The following is a 20,043-nucleotide window of genomic DNA, read 5'->3' on the forward strand; positions in this document are numbered from 1 at the left end:
GAATAATCGTGTATTTCACCTTGACTTGTGAGACATAAACCCTGCTCTGTACACTGAACGAGACCTGACTGCAGACAGAGGGATTGTCAGCCTCCCAAATCAACCTACAATCTCATAATTCATTCCCTTGTGGTTAAGGCTAGTGTTTGTTGAAAGTGCACGGCCCCATTAAAACAAATATTTGAAGGATTCACCTTTCGCTTGAATCGTGCACTTGAGGGAGAGTCTGGAAATATTCTGCCTTGAAGCTTAATACAGAAAATTCATACTCTGGGCAGAAAAATGTTTTATTCAGATAGCATACTTAAAGAATGCTGGCTTTATGGGGGAAAATTCCTCCTTAATTATTCCATGGTAAACAGGACAAGCTCATTCATTTATTTAATTACTCTTAATAATAATAAGAGTGTTATGCAGCGACTGAATGGACAAATCCATCTGTGGCACACTACGACTAGGGCTGCATCCCAAATGGCACCCTATACTGGTTTTGACCGGATCCCTATGGGCCCTGGTCAAAAGTAGTGCACTAAATAGGGAGCCATTTGGCATGCAGCCTATAGGACAGATGGGAACACTCCCAGGTTGGAGGGTTTACAGTTGGTTGTGGGATAGTGAGGAATCTGTGGATCATCTGACCAGTGTTTGGGAAACCCTGATTTAGCAGACACTCTTATTCAGAGTAAATACAAGAGCAAGTAGTGTTAAGAGCCTTTCTCAAGGGCATATCCACAGATCTTTCACCTAGTCGGCTTGGGGATTCAAACCAGCGACCTTTCAGTTACTGACCCAACGCGCTAGGCTACCTGCCACCATACAATCACATACATGACATGGTAATGACTGCACTCACAGCACAAAACACACTTAAGCCTAGATTCAATCTGTATTGAGGAAGATCCGCACTATCGCGTGATTGAAATGGGTTAGCGGACACTGCATTCACGGAACACGCTGCATTTGTCAGACTCGGCTTAATCAAAAATGCCTTTTAAATTTTAATCGCACTATAACACAGATCTTCCGCAATAAAGATTGAATCCAAACCTTACTGTGTGCAGTGGTGAGAACATCCATGTTAGCATGTTAAATATCCATCCACAGGTTGATTTTAACTCGACTTGGGGTTGCTGTATTAGGAAAGATAACAAAGTTTCACCAACCAACATTGGAGACAACATTATTTACAAAGGGATTCCAGTTGTGGAAAAGTACGATTCTGAGGCTGAAAAGTTATAAGTAGTACAACTTTAAAACCAGAACAGACTCTCCAAAGTAAATCAGAGATTATTTACAAAAAAATCTCTATGACCACTGGTGCATTCTAGGATGAACCCCACACACACACAACCAAACCACGGTCCACAGAGGACCACGCTTTCATTAGTCTGAAGAAAAAACTCAAATCTGCTCCGAAACATATTTCAGTTCTGAATTATTGAATAGGTTTCATTCGCCCTCCAAAACGCCTCGAAGAAGAAACATGCTTTGGGCTCATGAAAAATTGATATTTGCTCCTCTCCCTCTTTTGTTCGAAACAAAGTCATTGATTTTTTTCTTTAATTTTGTCTCCAAGTTTTTGTTGCCCTGTTACAGGAAATGTAAACTCTTCCTGTGTTTGAACTTGAATTGAAATTCAATTTCCATTTTCTTCAATGGAAACAAAGACTTCATTGATGGGTTTTATGTTCTTGAACTATATCAGTTGACAGACATGGGGAAGATTGGTTTATCATTGTAGATAGTTGTTGATGTTGTTGCAGTTTGACAGAGGTTCAGGGAAGTATCAATGTCTCCACACAATCAACGTTGCTGACAAACCTTCCTCATTATCTTGCTCTAATATCTATTTACTCAGTCTCGCCTCCGATCCAAATGCATTAGCTTGACTCCAAACGCTACACAAATAATGCATAGACAGAGAGAGGAAGAAGACAGTACAGATTTGTGTTGAGACACCAAAGCCCTACAAGTGTAGTGAGCTAAAACCGGATTCTTGAATGTCTCCCCACTTACTCCACAAAGTCTCTGCAAGTCCTAGAGCAAGCACTTCTTACTAGTTCTCTACAGCACTGTAGGTATTGAGAAATCTGCAATTTGGGGTTGTTGATTGCTGGGATTCTTTCCATGAATTTGGTATTGAAATAACAAAAGCCCTACAGGTGTATTTCTCAACTTACTTCACTACAAGACCTAGATATAACTTTGTAATAGTTCCCTTCAGCCCTGCAATCAATATATTGAGACATTCTTCTGCAATTTGGGGTCGTTGACAACTGAGACTCTCTCCCAAGAACTGTCTCCAGTCAACACCAGTATGTCTATAACTGGAATACACAATCTTATCATGTTCCAGCTCCAACACCTTCCAATGACCATCTTGAGAAAACCACTTTTGATCTAAAAAAGCCTAGCAGCTACCTAACCTACTAGGCACCAGGCCCTTTAGCTCCACTCCTCCTATCCTCCTCCCTCCACAACCTGGACTTGGTGGTAGACGTAACATAGTAAATGTTAATCCGGGACACTCCAATTAGTATGATATGATACGTTTCGTATGGTATGTATTCAATACAATATGTTACGAAATTGCTAAACGTATGATCTGTTACGAATTCAAATTTGTTGTGGCTAACGTTAGCTAGGTGGCTAACGTTAACTAGGCTAGGGGTTAGGGGTTAAGGTTAGGGGGAGAGTTAGCTAACATGCTAAGTAGTTGAAAAGAAGCTAAAAAGTAGCAATTAGTTGCAAAGTTGCTAATTAGCTAAAATGCTTAAGTTGTCCATGATGAGATTCGAACACGCGACCTTTGGGTTGCTAGATGTTTGCGTTATACGCCAACCATCCACCCACCCTACTTTCGTTTTTGCCTTACGTAACCTTCTGTCTTATGGAACCATACCAAACGTAACATGTCATACTAATTGGAGTGTTCCGGATTTACATTACTATGTCACATCTAGTCTATGAGACCAGGCTGCCCTCCATCAGATGCCCTAATAGACATCTCATCAGTCTGGAGGAGAAGCCAGGCGTGAAAAGAATGGTGCCTGAAAGAGAGAGCGAGAGGGAGAGAAAGAGAGGACGAGAGAGAGAGTGAGAAAAGAGAAGGCTTTTTAAAGCACAGTCATCAGACTCAGCAGGTGACTCAAGTGGCTGAAGAAGGCACCGTGCGACAGAGCTCATAATTGCCCTTGGAGCATATTGCCTCATCCTGCCGTCCCGTAATTGGTGCCAGTCACTTGTGATAAATTAATAAAGCCATCTGTGATTTGTGCTAAATGAGTAAGGCCTTGCCTGATTGGTTGGTGGTGCAGGAGATTAAGACTGGTGTCTAATAGGATCCCTCGCTAGCCCCTCCCCTGAGGTACTTGTGTATATCTAATAGGATCTAAAATAGGACTTGGACAAAGGTGTCAGGTCCTCTTGGGAGGTGGGTGTGTGAACCACATGGATCTGTGGTTGAAGACACTTGAGGGTAATAGCGTAGGGGAGGACAATATTGCTCCTGGAGAGCCGCAATGTGTGCAGGCTTTTGTTTGACATCTGAAGTGGCTCTGGATAAGAGCATCTGCTAAATGACTGAAATGTAAACATAGCTCAAAAAAATGGATTTAACTGATCATGGTCTAAATTGACTAAATACTATTAAACACTGTGGATTTAATAGCTAAATCAGTTATGTTAGTTCTAAATAAACAGATTAACATCATAAAATGTGTACACAAAACTATGCATGGCAACATTTACATATCAAAGGTGTACATTTATTTTGGCATTCAAAATGCTGTGTAGTCGATGCTCAACCCACTTACTGTCTGAACTGATGGAAAGCCAGTCACAAATAAAATGTGACACCAAACAACCACTTATCTGTCACTTAGGATTAAATATACCTGAATAGTACAGTCGCGTGTGTTGTGTCATTCTGTGGTAACAACACTGCTCAATTAGGATGCAAATGAGATCAAGGTGTGTAAGAGTCTTTTAAATATAAGAGGTGACCTACCTTAAGTAGCACTGGTACTTTGTCCTTTGAGTAGAACTAGGACGCCATAGCCTGGTAAAACTATACTGAAAGCTGCGCTCAGCATGATTCAATGGTGAGTGCAGCATCCAGTCTGGTTTAAACCAGGCTAAGGACATTAACAGTCCTTGGTGAAATCTAGTTGCTTTGTCTGTTTGGCGATTTAATTCAAGTAACAACAACATGCTTCTTTTTTACAATTTGCTCATTTTTATTTAGCAGAATTTTTTAATACAATGACAAGGTCCGTCATAAGGAAACAAATTCAAACACTGTTTCTGCTACGGCATACAGAGACAGACAGAGCGAGAGAGAGAGCGAGAGAGATCATCATGTCACCATCATATGTAAACATTACAGAAAGAGGGAGGAGGAAGATGAGAAAATGCTGTTTGTCAAGGTGTTCTGAGAGAGAGAGAGAGAGAAGAAAAACGAGAACAAAACACTCCCAACATAAACGTCATTAAATGTCATATCACATAGGTATACATCAAGGACAGAAATAAGCTAATCTGTTTTTTTCCCCCTCTGTGTGGCTCTCCATCCAGCTTTTTAAAATAAACTTCATAAAACATTTTCAGCATAGCATTATTCATTTCTTGTCATTCATTTAGGAAGCATTTCTCTCTGTAAAAAGCTGTTAATAATAAAAGTGAATGGATCCTCTGCTTAAATGGAGCCTCTGTTAATTGATCCTCTGCTCCCCCTTCACAAGGCCTAGCCCCATTCCTGTACAACGGATAGCAGGGATTGGCTGTGGTAGGGATAGGGTAAGGTAGCGATGCACATGATTAGCTTACGTGGGCGTATGACGTCACTAATCACGAAACGTGCTGAAAGGATGACATAGCAATTAACGGAGCTCTGCATCAGGGGGAAGGAACATGATAAGAATGCCTGGTAGTGGCTTAGGAAGGGCCAGAGTAGAGGGACGATTGGACAGTCACTGGTTTATGATGGAAAGAGTTAATTGCTATAGCATGCTCTTTCAGAATCAGAAGGGAGGTAGGAGGAGATGGCTGGAAGGGTGAACTTGGAATAAAAGGGAGAGAGAGAGAGAGAGAGAGAGAGTCAATGCTTGTCGTTTACTTTGTTTTATTTTAGTTGAATTGTTTTCTGTCACTTTTTCTCGTCCAATGAGTGCATCTCGTCTTCCGCGTTGGTCTTTGGAATGGCGTCGTGCGTTTTTCATTTTTTTAGTTTGTAGCCAAACTCGTCTGCGTCGTCGTCGCGGAAGTCTCCGTAGCGCCAGATGTTGAGCTGAGATACAACATGGAGACATAAAGGACCATGAGCGCTTAGTGAACAGCTGACAATAAAACAGACAAGCAACAAATAGTCTCACATTAACATTCAGTTCAAATGGGGAGCTTCAATGGCCGCCACATCCTCCCGTCAGCCTCCCTCGAAAGAGAGAGGGGGAGAGAGAGAGAGGGAGAGGGAGATACAGAGACAAGGTTCGAAAGAGAGAGAAAGAGGCCGGTAGAGAGAGAGGTTGAAAGGTAGAGAGAGAGAGCGAGGTAAAGAGAGAACATCAGTGTACTCTCACACCCCAGTGAGAACGAGGGGAGCATCATCATTGAATCCTTTCCAGAAGGGCCCCGGTGCTTCAGACACATCCCTGTCTATTCCCTTCTCCATGCCATTAAATCCACTCCGCTGAGCTCTGCATCCCTCATCAAGCATCCAAGCAATTTCCTGCTACATGTTCAGTTTGATGCGCAATGGGAGGAGCGGTGGAAGTGTGTGTGGGGGGGGCATTCTAGGTGTGTGCGTGAGAAGTTGTGTGTGTGTGTGTGTGTGTGTGTGTGTGTGGGGGGGGGGGGGGGGGGTGTTTAAAGCGGATTTCTAGGTGTGTGTGTGTGAGATGTTTCAAGACGACACCAACCGAGGCCCCCTCCTCTCCTCATCAGCTGTGTTCAGCTGTTAACGTGACTATTCACAGCCAATTAGCGCCCATGCTAATTAGCGCTAGTCGTTAGGAAGCGGCTGCCATGTCGTCAATGTTGTCCTTCCTGTTTCTTTTCCTTTTCTTTCCATGCGTTGTCACTCGTTGCCTGTGATTGGGCGATTGTTTGAGCATGCCGTTGTGTGATTGGACAATATGTCAAAGCAGGGAGTGTTTGTCTTATGACTGGCTGTTGGAGAGAACTGTGCCTTCTTGAAGGTCACAGTGTTTAAGGAGGATACATTAATTTTCACCGGTTTACCATAAAGCAGGTAAAACAAGCACCCCAAGATTAGACAAACTAATCTATATAAGGTCATTGGGCTATGCTCTTGGGCAAGATACGGTAAACAGTTACTGTATAACTATGAGTATTAGGATTGAGAGGTGTAATCTCAAGGATAAATTAAACTGGGACATACTTAAACGGGTAAAACCATATGCATTTTTATATGCTCTGTCATCTGACTAGACGATTGGCTATTGTACCTAAACAGGTACAACCACCTGCGTTTGGATTGGTTGCTGTGCTGTGAGCGGACACAGCGATTGGCCCTGGGATGTGCGGAGGCTGGCAAGAGGCCTGTGTGTCATGTGGACACCATCTATCCCTCTCTCCCTCTCCATCCCTTGCTTTCTTTCCATCAGCGTGGGCCTGCACAGACTGTGGGCGAGCGTCCATATAGGACAGCACTGCCTGCCAATGAGATGTGTAATGTCTTCAGAGAACAGACAGGTGGAGCGCAAGAGAGAGGGAGCAGTGAAATGAAGGAGATCTCTTTTTTTCTACTAGTAGTTGTAATTACTGCTTTGGAAACACTGGTTTACCCATCATACCAATAAAGCTAGGCTGAATTTGTATTGTGTTGAGCGAGGTAGTACGAAAGAGGGAGAGAAAAGTGAGAAAGAGAGGGAGCGAGGTAGAGAGAGAGGGAGAGAGCAAGAGAGAGGGAGCAAGAGAGGTAGAGAGAGTAACTTACCCTGGCAGTCTTGGCAGACTCCTGACCGTTGAGATACTCTGTCACCTGATTGAGAAAGAGAGAGAACATGCATTAGTGAACATGCATTAGTGTTTCTCTCTGTGGAGAGAAACACATGGGGTGCATCTCAACTCTCTAAAGTAGCCTCCTCCACTCGTCTCCTTCCCTTCATTCAATATCAGCTCAGTGCAGATGAATGAGAAGGACAAAAGTGGAGGACGCCACTTTAGACTATCGACACGCACCGACAAACGCATTCCCACCCATAGATTCATAATACACATATCGACAGGCTACATTGTTAGCACTGCAAGGCATACGGTAACAACAAAAAGAGCTAGGTCATCATCAGATCAATAGGAAACACGGATGCTAACGGCTAGCCCACGTGCTAACAGACTAACACAACAGTGAGCAATCAGGCCAAGTGGCTCTCATCTATACAGCGAGCTAGCTTTCAGCGATTCCTATTTAGCATTTACTTACAATCAAAATGCATTCACATTTCACATGTCAGCGCTAGGCTAGCAGGGTGAGAGAGGCGCCCTACCTGCCTACACTAGTGATGAAATCAGACCTGTATTGTGATTGTACTGCATCACAAGGGTAGGTGATTAGTCTGCGATGGCACTGATAGAGCATTGAATGGTTGAAATAGAGTGAGAAAGTCAGAAGCCTAGGCTCTGTAGGATATTGAGGTCTGTAAATGAAGTGGATTGTGTTTGTATATGTGTGTCTACGTCCAGGTCTTTATTAGGGCTGGGAATTATGATATTATCACGATACTTAGGTGCCGATACGATATGTATTGCAATTATCACAATTGTATATGTATTGCGATTCGATACTGTGATTCTATTACGATTTGATGTTCCAAACATATTGCTCACCATATGTCTGCTTCAGAGGGTCAAGACAGAGCCACGAGAAAACAAGTTTGGATCAGTCATGGAAGTAAAAGTGCTGAAAACAAATTGGCTCCCTATTTAAAAAGAAGATGGAGAACAAGCTATGAAGGAAAATACTGGAATTTTGGTGTGCAGGTACAGCCAACTAGCGCAAAAATAATATTGCGATATTGTCAAAATGATACGATATATAGTCAAAAATGTAGTCTTTGTGTATGGGATTAGGCTAGCTTGGATAGACAGGATTTGACTCGGCAGAGAGAGAGAGAGAGAGAGAGAGAGAGAGAGAGAGAGAGAGAGAGAGAGAGAGAGAGAGAGAGAGAGAGAGAGAGAGAGAGAGAGAGAGAGAGAGAGAGAGAGAGAGAGAGAGAGAGAGAGAGAGAGAGAGAGAGAGAGAGAGAGAGAGAGAGAGAGAGAGAGAGAGAGAGGAGAGAGAGAGAGAGAGAGAGAGAGAGAGAGAGAGAGAGAGAGAGAGAGAGTCCATTCACAAGATGGAGGGTGGGTTGAAGAGGAGAAAATGGGTGATAGGGGAGAGTTGGGAGAGGGAAGAGGAGTGGGGAAGAGAGAGGGGTTGAAGGCGTTGGGAGGGGGGAAGAATAGGAGTGAGGGGAAGGGGTGGAGGAGGATGAGAAGAGAGGGGGTGGATAAGGAGGAGAGAAGGGGTGAGAGGGTGAAGAGAGTGAGTCAAAGGTTGAGGGGGGGAGAGGATGAGACAGTCTACTCTATACAGTACCATATTAACCACAGAGGGTTCCATCATGTATCATAACTTATCAGCAGAACAGATGAGACTCCCAGCCAAGGATATTAACACATATAGGAGGACGGCAGATGTTGAAAACTGCAGAGCGTGGATTCTGCATCGGGTTTAATTGCTTAGCTAGCTGGTATACACCGGTTCATTTGATAGCAACACAGAACACACAATGAGGGTCTGGAAGAAGAAAAACACTTCAGTACAGCTGGATCGTACAGCTGTGTGTGTGTGTTAAAGTGTGTGTGTGGGAGAGATGGAGAGAGAGTGCAGTGCTTGTGTGTGTGTGTGTGTGTGTGAGAGAGAGTGCAGTGCTTGTGTGTGTGTGAGAGAGACAGAGACTGTGTGTGTGTGTGTGTGCGTGCGCGGGCTCTCGAAAACTGCTACCGCTGCATAAGCCATCAATCAAAGCGAACTAAGAGTGTGATTTTAGAAAAGGGGACAGCAGATGTTAACATCTCTCCTTACCAAACAGATGTCTCCATATGGAGGTCCTAGTCAATGGCATTAATGTCTTACTTAAGAGGTCTCTGGTGAAATTTGAGCGGCTGGGAGGGGTCCCGATACGCCATCTTAAAAGTATTTTCGTGCCTCGTTTCCTTCATGACTTCTGATGTAGGTTAAATGCACTGGATGGAATTCCATCATCTTGCCATTTCCTTTCCTTATGAATTTGAAAATACTTGTTAGGATCATCCACCACCGACCCACCTATCCTCTGTTTTGGAGGCCTCTTTAGACTAACCCCATCTCAATAATGACGTCATATTCCCTTCTTACAGTGCATTACTTTGGTCCTGGCCAATAGCAGGGGACTACAAGGAGGCATTACTTTGGTCCTGGCCAATAGCAGGGGAGTATATGGAGGCATTACTATATAAATGAAAGGGTGCCAGGCAGCTAGCCAAGCTCTTTGTCCTTTAACTAAGGGGTGCCTTCCTGACAGACAAGTCTCCTGCTGTTCTCTTCAGTACAGTATGTGAGAGACGGAAACCAGTGTGTGTATGTGTGCCTAGCATCCTCCTAACATGGGCCCATATGCTGTTCCAGAAAAGCCCTTTCAGGACCATTTTCACAGCCACCAGAGTGGCTCTACTTCCAGTGGCGTAGGGACAATCACTAGCCATTCAACCAGCAAACAAAAATAATACGGAATTAAATATCTCAACTAAATGAATAAACACGGTAGGTGGGGGTAGGCTTTGTGTATTTCAGAATGATGGTAGGTGGGGAGAGGAGGAAGAGCGAGAGAGAGCGAGAGACAGAGAGAGAGAACGCGAGAGCGAGAGACAGAGAGAGAGAACGCGAGAGCGAGAGACAGAGAGAGAGAGCACGAGCGACAGACAGACAGACAGAGCGAGAGAGAGAGAGAGAGTGAGAGAAAGAGAAAGGGATAGGAAGATAGAATAGTACTGGATGTCCCCACAGAGCTCCATATGCCAGACAGATGCCCCTGGTACCATCTATACCAGTCTGGTGATGGTGAACAACCTGCCTCTACCTGGCAGACTGGGAGGTGGTGGGAATATGGTGTTGTTGGTCAGAGAGAGTGTGTAGAATAAGACTAAGTAAGAGTGTGTGTGTGTTTGGTGGATCAGTATGCATAGGTGGTGTTTTGGGGATTGTGTGTGTGTGTGTGTGTCTACAAGCTCAGGTGGTGTTTTGGAGCGAGTGTGTGAATGTGCTAGATGGCAGGTTTTTGGCAGGAGGTCTGTGAGTGACTATCTATTATTTCTCAGAACGTGTGAAAACGGCCAAGATTTTGGATGAACAGATCCTGTGCATCCTGTTTTTGGTACAGAGAGTACATTCGTTACCATAGTGTCTGACTCAATGCAGATGATGCCTTAGAACCCCATTACAGTCAATCTGGAATAATGTTCTTCATTTTGTACAACAAAGCTACCGCTCGTTAGCAACACTAAGTATCAGTCGTATTAGACACTCGATGCCTTGTCCAACTTGCAAAACATCCCTGTTTCTTTCTCTCTCTTTCCCTCTCTCTCCCTTTCCCCTGAAACACAAAAAGAGAGACCAAATGTATTCCATTTTCTGAATAGTCAGCAATGGATTAACAACTGTATCCAAGTCCAACTTATCTTCTGAACAGTCTGCCTCTGTACTTCTGAATAACAACTACTCCTCGCTTCGTAGTTCTTGCCGGGCTTGTCTGACTCTGCAGTCCTGGGTGTTACTCTTAAAGCTGCAATATGTAACTTTTTGGGCGACCTGACCAAATTCACATAGAAAGTCTAAGAAGCGGTATATCTGTTCTACGTGTGCTATTTCTATGCTTCCCGTTCTTAAGTTTCGGCTTTGTACACCAGTTTCAAACAGCTGAAAATACTTTATTTATGGTTATGAAAAATATATTTCACAGTGGTTTAGATGGTACAATGATTCTCTACACTATACTTGCTTGTTTTGTCACATAAACTGAAATTAGGCTAACCATTAGAATTTTAGCAACCAGGAAATGGCGGAGCTATTTCTGCATAGTGCATCTTTAAGTGATATCCCTCACAGAGAAAACTACACCACTATCTGTCTGTCTGTCTGTCTGTCTATCTGTTCAATGAATAGTTCATGGCGAAGGGAGAGGAGACTCTGTTCTCCCATCTCTCCAGACATCCTGGTAACATGGATTTGATTTGAAAAGCCCCTCTTTTAATCTGCTCCCTTGAGGCTGTGTATGTGAGTATGTAAGCGAGTGTATGTGTGTGTGCATGTAAGTGTGTGTGTGCATGTAAGTGTATGCGTGTGTGTGTGTCAGTGAGTGTGTGTGAGTATGGTATGTCTGCCTGTGTGTGTGTGTGTGTATTTGCGTGACAGTGCGCGTCTGCATGCGTGTGTCTGTCCCTGAAGTCCCTGTCTGAGGCATGCTGGGACAGGCCCCGGTGCATGCTGGTAGCTCCAGCAGTGTGGTCTGTCGGTGGCGTTCAGGCAGCAAGGGGCACAACTTGGCGTGACAGCGCCCGCAGGTTCAACGAGTTAAGGAGGACCAACGACAGGGGAGCGCCCCATCAGAGGACCTGGCTTCCGTGAGTGCATACACACACGCAGATCCACTCTTGGATAGGGCTGTTACGGTGACCGTATTACCGTCACACCGACAGTCACGAGTCAGGACCGCAGTCAAATTCCATGTGACCGTTTAGTCACGGTAACTAGGCTTCTCCAAGATCTGATGCTGCTCATTAGTATCCTACCAAACTTGCTAACTGCCTGGTACTCAGCACTCTATTGTCCCTCTAATCACTGACATCAATGCAAATGTCACCGAAAATCTAATCAAACACTTAATGAGAGCCCATGAGCTCATGTTGCGCAACATTTCTATAGGCTATGCAAGTTTGGATGACCTCTATTAAAAAGAGGATCATCAGCTTTCTATAGGCTTACTATATTTATTTATACATTTTCCTAATATTAAGCACATTGCTTCACTTTACAACAGGAGTAAACCTCCCGAGTGGCGCAGTGCTAGCTGTGCCACTAGAGATCCTGGTTCGAATCCAGAATCTGTCGTAGCCGGCCGCGACCGGGAGACCCATGGGGCGGCACACAATTGGCCCAGCGTCGTCCAGGGTAGGGGAGGGAATGGCCGGCAGGGATGTAGCTCAGTTGGTAGAGCATGGCGTTTGCAACGCCAGGGTTGTGGGTTCGATTCCCACGGGGGGGAAAAATAAAAAATGTATGCACTCACTAACTGTAAGTCGCTCTGGATAAGAGCGTCTGCTAAATGACTAAAATGTAAATGTAAAAATGAGTATAGCCTACCTTGCTGGCATGAAAATTAACCACGGGAAAGCCAGATCAGGGCCAAACATAAGGACAACTCAGAGTATGCTATTCTGTTCTTCTGCAATAGACTACATTTTCTTAATATCATGTTTCTTTAGACCTGTCTAAATTAAATAATGTATTTATTGTGATGGTGTAGGCTATATTAAATGGATCTATTAGACTTTTTTAAATGTAGATGTTCCAAAGGTCTGCATCAGTGGCTTGGAAGCTATGCTTGGAAGCCAGGAGATGCTAAACGTGTTTATCTTAATTAACGGTCAATTACCGTGAGACCGGCAGTCATTTGCTTGACAATCACCGGCTGACAAAATGTCACGACCACAGCCCTACTCTAGGATAGAAACATTGTCAACTAGCTTTTTTAAAAAGGTATGTGGGCCTAGTTCATCTTCACACACACATACACACCAGGTAGAGACATGAAAGTACAAGGCAGAGACACACGCAGGCTGAGAACTTTGAGATTCAACCTACACAAGTGCATTTGATGGTAAAATACACAGACAGACCAATGTAATCATGTTTCTTGTAGGTCATTTTCCACTGAAAGAAAATGTTGACCATATAAACCAGCCTAAATGATTATGATACAAATCAAGTATAAAAAAGGGAACCCTATAGACATAGTTAAAGAGGAGTTGGCTAAAGAGGAGTTGGCTAAAGAGGAGTTGGTTAAAAAGGAGCTGGCTAAAGAGGCATTGGTTAAAGAGGAGCTGGCTAAAGAGGAGTTGGCTAAAGAGGAGCTGGCTAAAGAGGAGCTGGCTAAAGAGGAGTTGGCTAAAGAGGAGTTGGTTAAAGAGGAGTTGGCTAAAGAGGAGTTGGCTAAAGAGGAGCTGGCTAAAGAGGAGTTGGCTAAAGATGAGTTGGCTAAAGAGGAGCTGGCTAAAGAGGAGTTGGCTAAAGAGGAGTTGGCTAAAGAGGAGCTGGCTAAAGAGGAGCTGGCTAAAGAGGAGCTGGCTAAAGAGGAGCTGGCTAAAGAGGAGTTAGCAGAAAACTGGGGCAGACCTAGGTTAGAGTATTGGCTCCAAAGTCTGAATAGGACTAGCAGTAATACTTATTTTATTTCTCTCTTCTATTGTCTCTCCCCATGAGATCACCCACTGTGAAGTGACTGAAGTTTAAATGACCTACACCCACTCTCCAACCCCAGCCCTCACTGCCCCCCTCTGGCTCTATGTCCTCTCCTGACCCCAGGGTGCGGGGGAGGCAGGAGTGTGTGTGTGTGGTCGGGCCAGGGGAAATAGAGCTTGGCTAGTAGCGCGTGTCACTGTCACCCTGGACATGTCACAAGGCCCTCAGAGCACTGCTGCTGGCGGTGTGTGTGTGTGTGGGTATGAGAGGTAGGGTCGATATGAAAGTGTCCATTAGGCGTCCAATACGAACGCTTACTGGTTAATGAAGTATCAAACAGTCAGAAGGAAGGGGACATGCTTTTCCACACTCCACAGAGCACTGAGGGTGTGGGGGTTTGATGGGACATGACAGGAACCCATGGGTGAGGGGGTCGATGGCAAGCTGTCAACCAGACAAAAAGTTGGTTGAAAGTACTGCAAAAAGTCATTGATTAAACCACAACAAAAGAGTTTGCCTATATGTCTCAGAACTGTCTATCCTTACTGCTTATGATAGGTGAGTGATTGTCTGTGTCTCTGTGTGTGTGTGTCTGTAGGGCCTCGGAGACCCCCAGAGTTCGTGCTGCTATTCAGTACTCAATGTATCTCCGCTGTTCACTGATAAGGCTGTATTAACCGACAAACCTACACTTCCCATGTGGCATCTCATCTCTACCCCACTGTTCAATTACACTGATAGAATAAACTACATTTCCCATGAGGCATCACAGCAATGCCCCACAGCACAATTACCCTGTAATAGAATAAACTGCATTTCCCATGGGGCATCATGTTTGTGCCCTCAGCACAATAGAAAAAACTACACATCCCCAAAGCACCTCATTTGTTCCCCTCGGCACAATTACACCAAAATGTAACAACTTCACTTGCGCATTTTCACCCAACAGAACAATGACACTGTAACCCATATAACACCTGCAAAGAAACTACACTTCATACGACGCACCGCATTTGTCCTCTCGTAGTAAAATGTACACTGCAACTCTCCAAAACACTACATTTCCCACGAGGCAGTACATCCATCCCTTCACAATAGTGCAATTTACCTACACAGACAGCTGATCCCCAGCTCTCATATCCCCCTTCAGCTTGGGCTTCAAGCAGCAGCGTACATCCTCTAAGCTCTCAGGCTCCATCCACATCACAACTGCTCTCCCACAGGCTGCCTTCTGCTCTCTCCCTCCCTCCCAAAACACTCACATGCCTGCATCAGCACAAACACACAACAAACACTGGAGGTAGCGCCGCTAACACCGGAGCTAACACACAAACACACATGGGAGCTAACGCTAGCTAACACCAAAGTCAAAACAACAATGCTAGCTCAAAGAGCTAGGTGAGTGTCGTGTGTTAGCTTATGTTGCTACAAAGAGTCAACCAGGGCATAAAATTAACACCCACCACCCGCGGGTTTATTTAGGTGTTGGAGGGTAAAAATGTATATTTCACCAGCCACGTTGGTGGGTGGTCAATTTGCAGGGCTCTACAGTGCGAGCATTACGTTCGTATTTGCAAATAAAAATATAGTAAAAAGTCAAGTATGAGCACATGAGCTGCACTGGCTGTTTTCAAAGTATTTCTGCCATTTTGTTTCATAGCTGCTAATCACACAAAGAAATATGAATGTATATCCCACCTCACACAGCAACACTACCTGGCTGGGGAGATTTGTGCACTGTGCTGACAAATACATTTTTGGAGGCTCTGCTCACAGGCATAAAAGTTGGTCTGATGTACTCAACATTTACAAAGTGAGACTTTGTCCTCGTGTTTCTTGGCTATTTACATTGTTTTGTTCACAAGGTCGGTTGATTTTCAATGTTAGTTTGAGTCTGCTGCTTCAACTGATAGCAAAGAGATGCTGTCTACTCCTAGTCAGATCCAAAATCTCACACTCACAGACATGTGACAGGACTCCAGTGGCCTGGTTACCACGGTAACCTCCCACTCAAAGTGGCAGCTGAACATTGTCTCATCTGATATTTTCTCAGGTCACAAAAATGAAATGAAATTGAGCTATATATCACATTATTTCTTACTAATAAATGTTTTGTTTTAGAAACATTAAGCATGGTCATCAGTTTGTTGTGTATTTTCTTTTAGGTAATTATGGCGCAAAAATACTTTGGCTGGTAGATTTTTCCATCTAACAGCCACAGTGGCTGGTGGACCAAAAAGTACATTTTAGGCCCTGGAGCCAACACCGCGGTCAAAAGAAGTACTAGGGAAGTGTTGTGTGTTAGCCTTTGAAGCTAAGAAGGGAGAGTTAGCGTTTGAAGCTAACTGTACACGCAGCTTGTTTCATCTGAGGCCCAAAAACTTTTGGAACAAATGTTCTATTGAAAAGGACCAGAGACTAGGGATAATATACGAGGTTCATGCTATGTCGGTGATTGATAATTAGCGAGAGGCATCTGTGTTTTGTAATTGATTGTTAATTAGCAAACGGGGAGATGAATAGCTTGTAGAGCTAATGAACTTTTTCGCTCGATGACAGTGTTCGCTTAGCGCAGTCTGATTGTGTGAGACGGGTTGGGAGTCAGTCAGTCATCTGACGTCATCGCCTTTGGTTGGCCTACTTTTCCTGTGGTGATCGAGCACCAAGATGGTGTCTGTACGACCATACTGGAACATAATGGTTTTTAATAGACTTCAACTTCAGTCATAGAATGAATCACTGTTGTGTCAGAATGGTCTCTGTCTGTCTGTCTGTGTGTCTGTGTGTGTGTGTGTGTGTGTGAGACAGTATGCTGTGAATGTGGCTGACAAGTGAATAGTCTCTCTATGAAAGAATGTGAATGTATTTGTGTGTGTGTGTGCGAGAGAGCGAGAGTGAGAGAGAAAGACAAACAGAAAATGAGAGAGATAAAGGGAGAGTGTAAGAGAACGCGCGTGAGAAAGAGACATGCAGACAGAAAAAGACAGAGAGAGATTGGGTCCAAATCCAGTGCAATAAGATTAAAAGTGTTTGCTGTGCAAAAGTGTGACGAAAATGGCCCGCTGATCGTGGTGTTATCCACTACCATTGATCTGGCAGACAGACAGCAGATGCAGTGTGGCAGTTATGGGGATGGGTCTGGTAGTTATGGGGATGGGTCTGGTAGTTATTGGGATGGGTCTGGCAGTTATGGGGATGTGGGTCTGGCAGTTATGGGGATGTGGGTCTGGCAGTTATGGGGATGGGTCTGGCAGATATGGGGATGGGTCTGGCAGATATGGGAATGGGTCTGGTAGTTATGGGGATGGGTCTGGTAGTTATGGGGATGGGTCTGGTAGTTATGGGGATGGGTCTGGTAGTTATGGGGATGGGTCTGGCAGTTATGGGGATGGTCTGGCAGTTATGGGGATGGTCTGGCAGTTATGGGGATGGGTCTGGTAGTTAAAGGGATGGGTCTGGTAGTTAAAGGGATGGGTCTACTCAAATCAAAAACATTATTGGTCGCGTACACAGATTTGCAGATGTTATCGCAGGTGCAGCAAAATGCTTGTGTTTCTAACTCCAACAGTGAAGCAATAATACCTAGTAAAAAGAAAGAAATTAAGAAATATCAGAACGAGCAATGTTAGAAATATGTATATATGATGGTGTGTGTAGACAGTATGGACAGTATGTGAATAGAAAAGGTGTGTACAGCAGTAATTATATAGGATGAGCCATGACTAGAATACGTATATACATATAAAGTGGGGAAAAACAGTACGTAAACATTAAAGTGATCAGTGTTCAATGACTATGTACAGCATAGGGCAAAGCAGTCTCTAAGGTGCAGGGTAGAGTACCGGGTGATAGCCGGCTAGTAACAGTGACTAAGGTTCAGGGCAGGGAACTGGGCAGAGGCCGGGTAGTGGTGACTATTTAACAGTCTGATGGCCTGGAGATAGAAGCTGTTTTTCAGTCTCTCGGTCCCAGCTTTGATGCACCTGTACTGTCTAGATTGTAGTGGGGTTAACAGGCTGTGGCTCGGGTGGTGGAGGTCCTTGATGATCTTCTTGGCCTTCCTGTGACACTGGGTGCTGTAGCTGTCCTGGAGGGCAGGCAGTGTGCCCCGATGATGCGTTGGGCTGACCGCACCACCCTCTAGAGAGCCCTGTGGTTGCAGACGGTGAAATTACTGTGGTGATACAGCCCGACAGGATGCTCTCAATGGTGCATCTGTAGAAGTTTGTGAGGGTCTTAGGGTTGAAGAGGCTCTGTTGCGCCTTCTTCACCACACTGTCTGTGTGAAGGGACCACTTCAGGTCATCAGTGATGTGCACGCCGAGGAACTTGCAGCTTTTGACCCTCTCCACTGCGGCCCCATCGATATGAATGGGGGAGTGCTCTCTCTTCTGTCTCCTGTAGTCCACGATCAACTCCTTAGTTTTGTTGACGTTGAGGGAGGTTATTTTCCTGGCACCACTCCGCCAGGGCTCTCACCTCCTCCCTGTAGGCTGTTGGTAATCAGGCCTACCACTGTTGTGTCGTCAGCGAAATTGACTGAGTTGGAGACGTGCACGGCCACGCAGCCATGGAGGATATGCGAGTACAGGAGGGGGCTGAGCATGCACCCCTGTGGGGCCCCCATGTTGAGGATCAGCGTGGCAGAGGTGTTGTTGCCTACCTTCACCACCTGGGGTCAGCCCGTCAGGAAGTCTAGGACCCAGTTGCACAGGGAGGGGTTCAGACCCAGGGCCCTAAGCTTAGTGATGAGCTTGGAGGGCACTATGGTGCTGAAGGCTGAGGTGTATTCAATTAACAGTATTCTTACATAGGTATTTCTCTTGTCCAGGTGGGATAGGGTAGTGTACAGTGCAATGGCGATTGCGTCGTCCGTGGAGCTGTTGGGGCGATATGCAAATTATAGCGGGTCTAGGGTGTCGGTAAGGTGGAGGTGATATGTCCTTAACTAACCTCTCAAAGCACTTCATGATGACAGAAGTGAGTGCTACGGGGCGATAGTCATTTAGTTCAGTTACCTTTGCTTTCTTGGGTACAGGAACAATGGTGGACATCTTGAAGCAAGTGGGGACAATGGACTCGGATATGGAGAGATTGAATATATCCATAAACACTTCAGCCAGATGGTCTGCCCATGCTCTGAGGACGCAGCTTGGGATGCCTTGTAAGGGTTAATACGCTTAAATGACTTACTCACGTCGGCCACGGAGAACAAGAGCACACAGTCCTTTCCCCAGTATCCCCCCCAACACACACCTTTCCCCACCATCCCCCCCAACCCACACCTAATATTTAACCCCATTTACAAGGAATGGAATGTTGTTATCGAAGGGAGGCATGAAGCAGAATCTGGAAGGGGGGGCTGAGAGAGAGGAGAGATGGCAGGATTGGGCTAAGGCAGAGCGTAAATAATCAGCATTAACAGCGTTTGAAATCACATCTCATTTAGAATGAAAGGTCTGATCCATCGCCGTTTACTTTAATGCCTGTGGATTATAATTCATCATTGCGGCGCTCTCAAAGACATGCAAATGCATGCAAATTCTGGACGCTAGCACCTTGCCTTCCCATATTGCTGTGCACAACCTCTCTTTGGGCTAGGTGAGATGGATAGGACGAAAAGTGAGAGAGGGATGGAAGGAGAGACAGGAGTAGGAGAAGAAAGAGATGGATGGGAAGGAAAATGGAGAAGGGGAGGTCGAGCGAGAGACAGGGGAAGATGGAAGGAGAGGCAGAGAGAAGGTGAGCATAGGAGAGATGGATGAAGAGAGAGAGCAAATGGAAAAAGGGAGTGAGAGAGACATTAAAAGGGATGGGAGGAGCGAGTGAGTGCTCAGTGTGCGGGTGGCGGCATGCCAGGGGTGGAAGAGTGCCACTCTAGCCGACAGAGTAGGGAGGGGGAGTTAGTGCCAGGGCTCTCCCTAAAGACGGCATCCCATGCCAGCCTGCCCGAGGGGCGAGGGTTCGAGAGAGAGGGGGAGGCATCTTCTTCATCATCACCCCACCACACGGTTTAAGGCTCTGAGGCAATGCGCGGCGGAGGAGGTGTATGTATGTGTGTGTCTGAGTGTGTGAGGCTAAGGGGGAGGACCAGCCGTTGGCCCTGCTAAAGTTGTTGGAGTTGGTGAGTTCTACAGGGAGTTCCTGACTCATTTTAGGATATGAGAGGAGAGAGCTCGGCAGTTCATACAGACTGCCTCCTGTCTGCATTGACCTGCTTTTCAGCCTGACACACACACTCTCCACCCCGACAGTAGAGTAGCTTGGGAGGGTGATGTGCTATCTGGACACACTGTTGAGCTCTTCTACAGAGGCTTTGGCCCTCTCCCTCTCTCTAGAAAGTCATACCTCCTAGGCTCACATTGGCAACTACCACCAGTAAGAACAGTGTGTGTGTGATCCAGTCTGAATGAACACCAGCTCCGTACTGTTGGAATATCAATCCCCAGCAATATGTAAATGTTTCTATATAATAAGCCGATGCTGTGTCATTAATCATTGAAAGTATGAAGGCCAGCAGTTTTCATTTGATCACACATTAGTCAATG

General features: G+C 45.2%; 1 protein-coding gene across 1 annotated transcript in view; it reads right to left on the reverse strand.

The window, feature by feature from the left end:
• Positions 1-4,214: 4,214 nt before the first annotated feature.
• LOC311129747 (staphylococcal nuclease domain-containing protein 1) overlaps positions 4,215-20,043 on the reverse strand; it is a 241,312-nt gene continuing 225,483 nt past the window's right edge. Inside the window, exons 23-24 of the mRNA XM_084162170.1 lie at positions 6,956-7,000; positions 4,215-5,287 (exon numbers count right to left, since the gene is read on the reverse strand). Of these exons, the coding sequence (XP_084018296.1) occupies positions 5,216-5,287; positions 6,956-7,000 (117 nt within the window). The 3' untranslated portion in view covers positions 4,215-5,215. The remainder of the gene's footprint in view (positions 5,288-6,955; positions 7,001-20,043) is intronic.

Source organism: Coregonus lavaretus (assembly GCF_964263955.1).
Source record: "Coregonus lavaretus genome assembly, chromosome: 5".
Classification (NCBI taxonomy): domain Eukaryota; kingdom Metazoa; phylum Chordata; class Actinopteri; order Salmoniformes; family Salmonidae; genus Coregonus; species Coregonus lavaretus.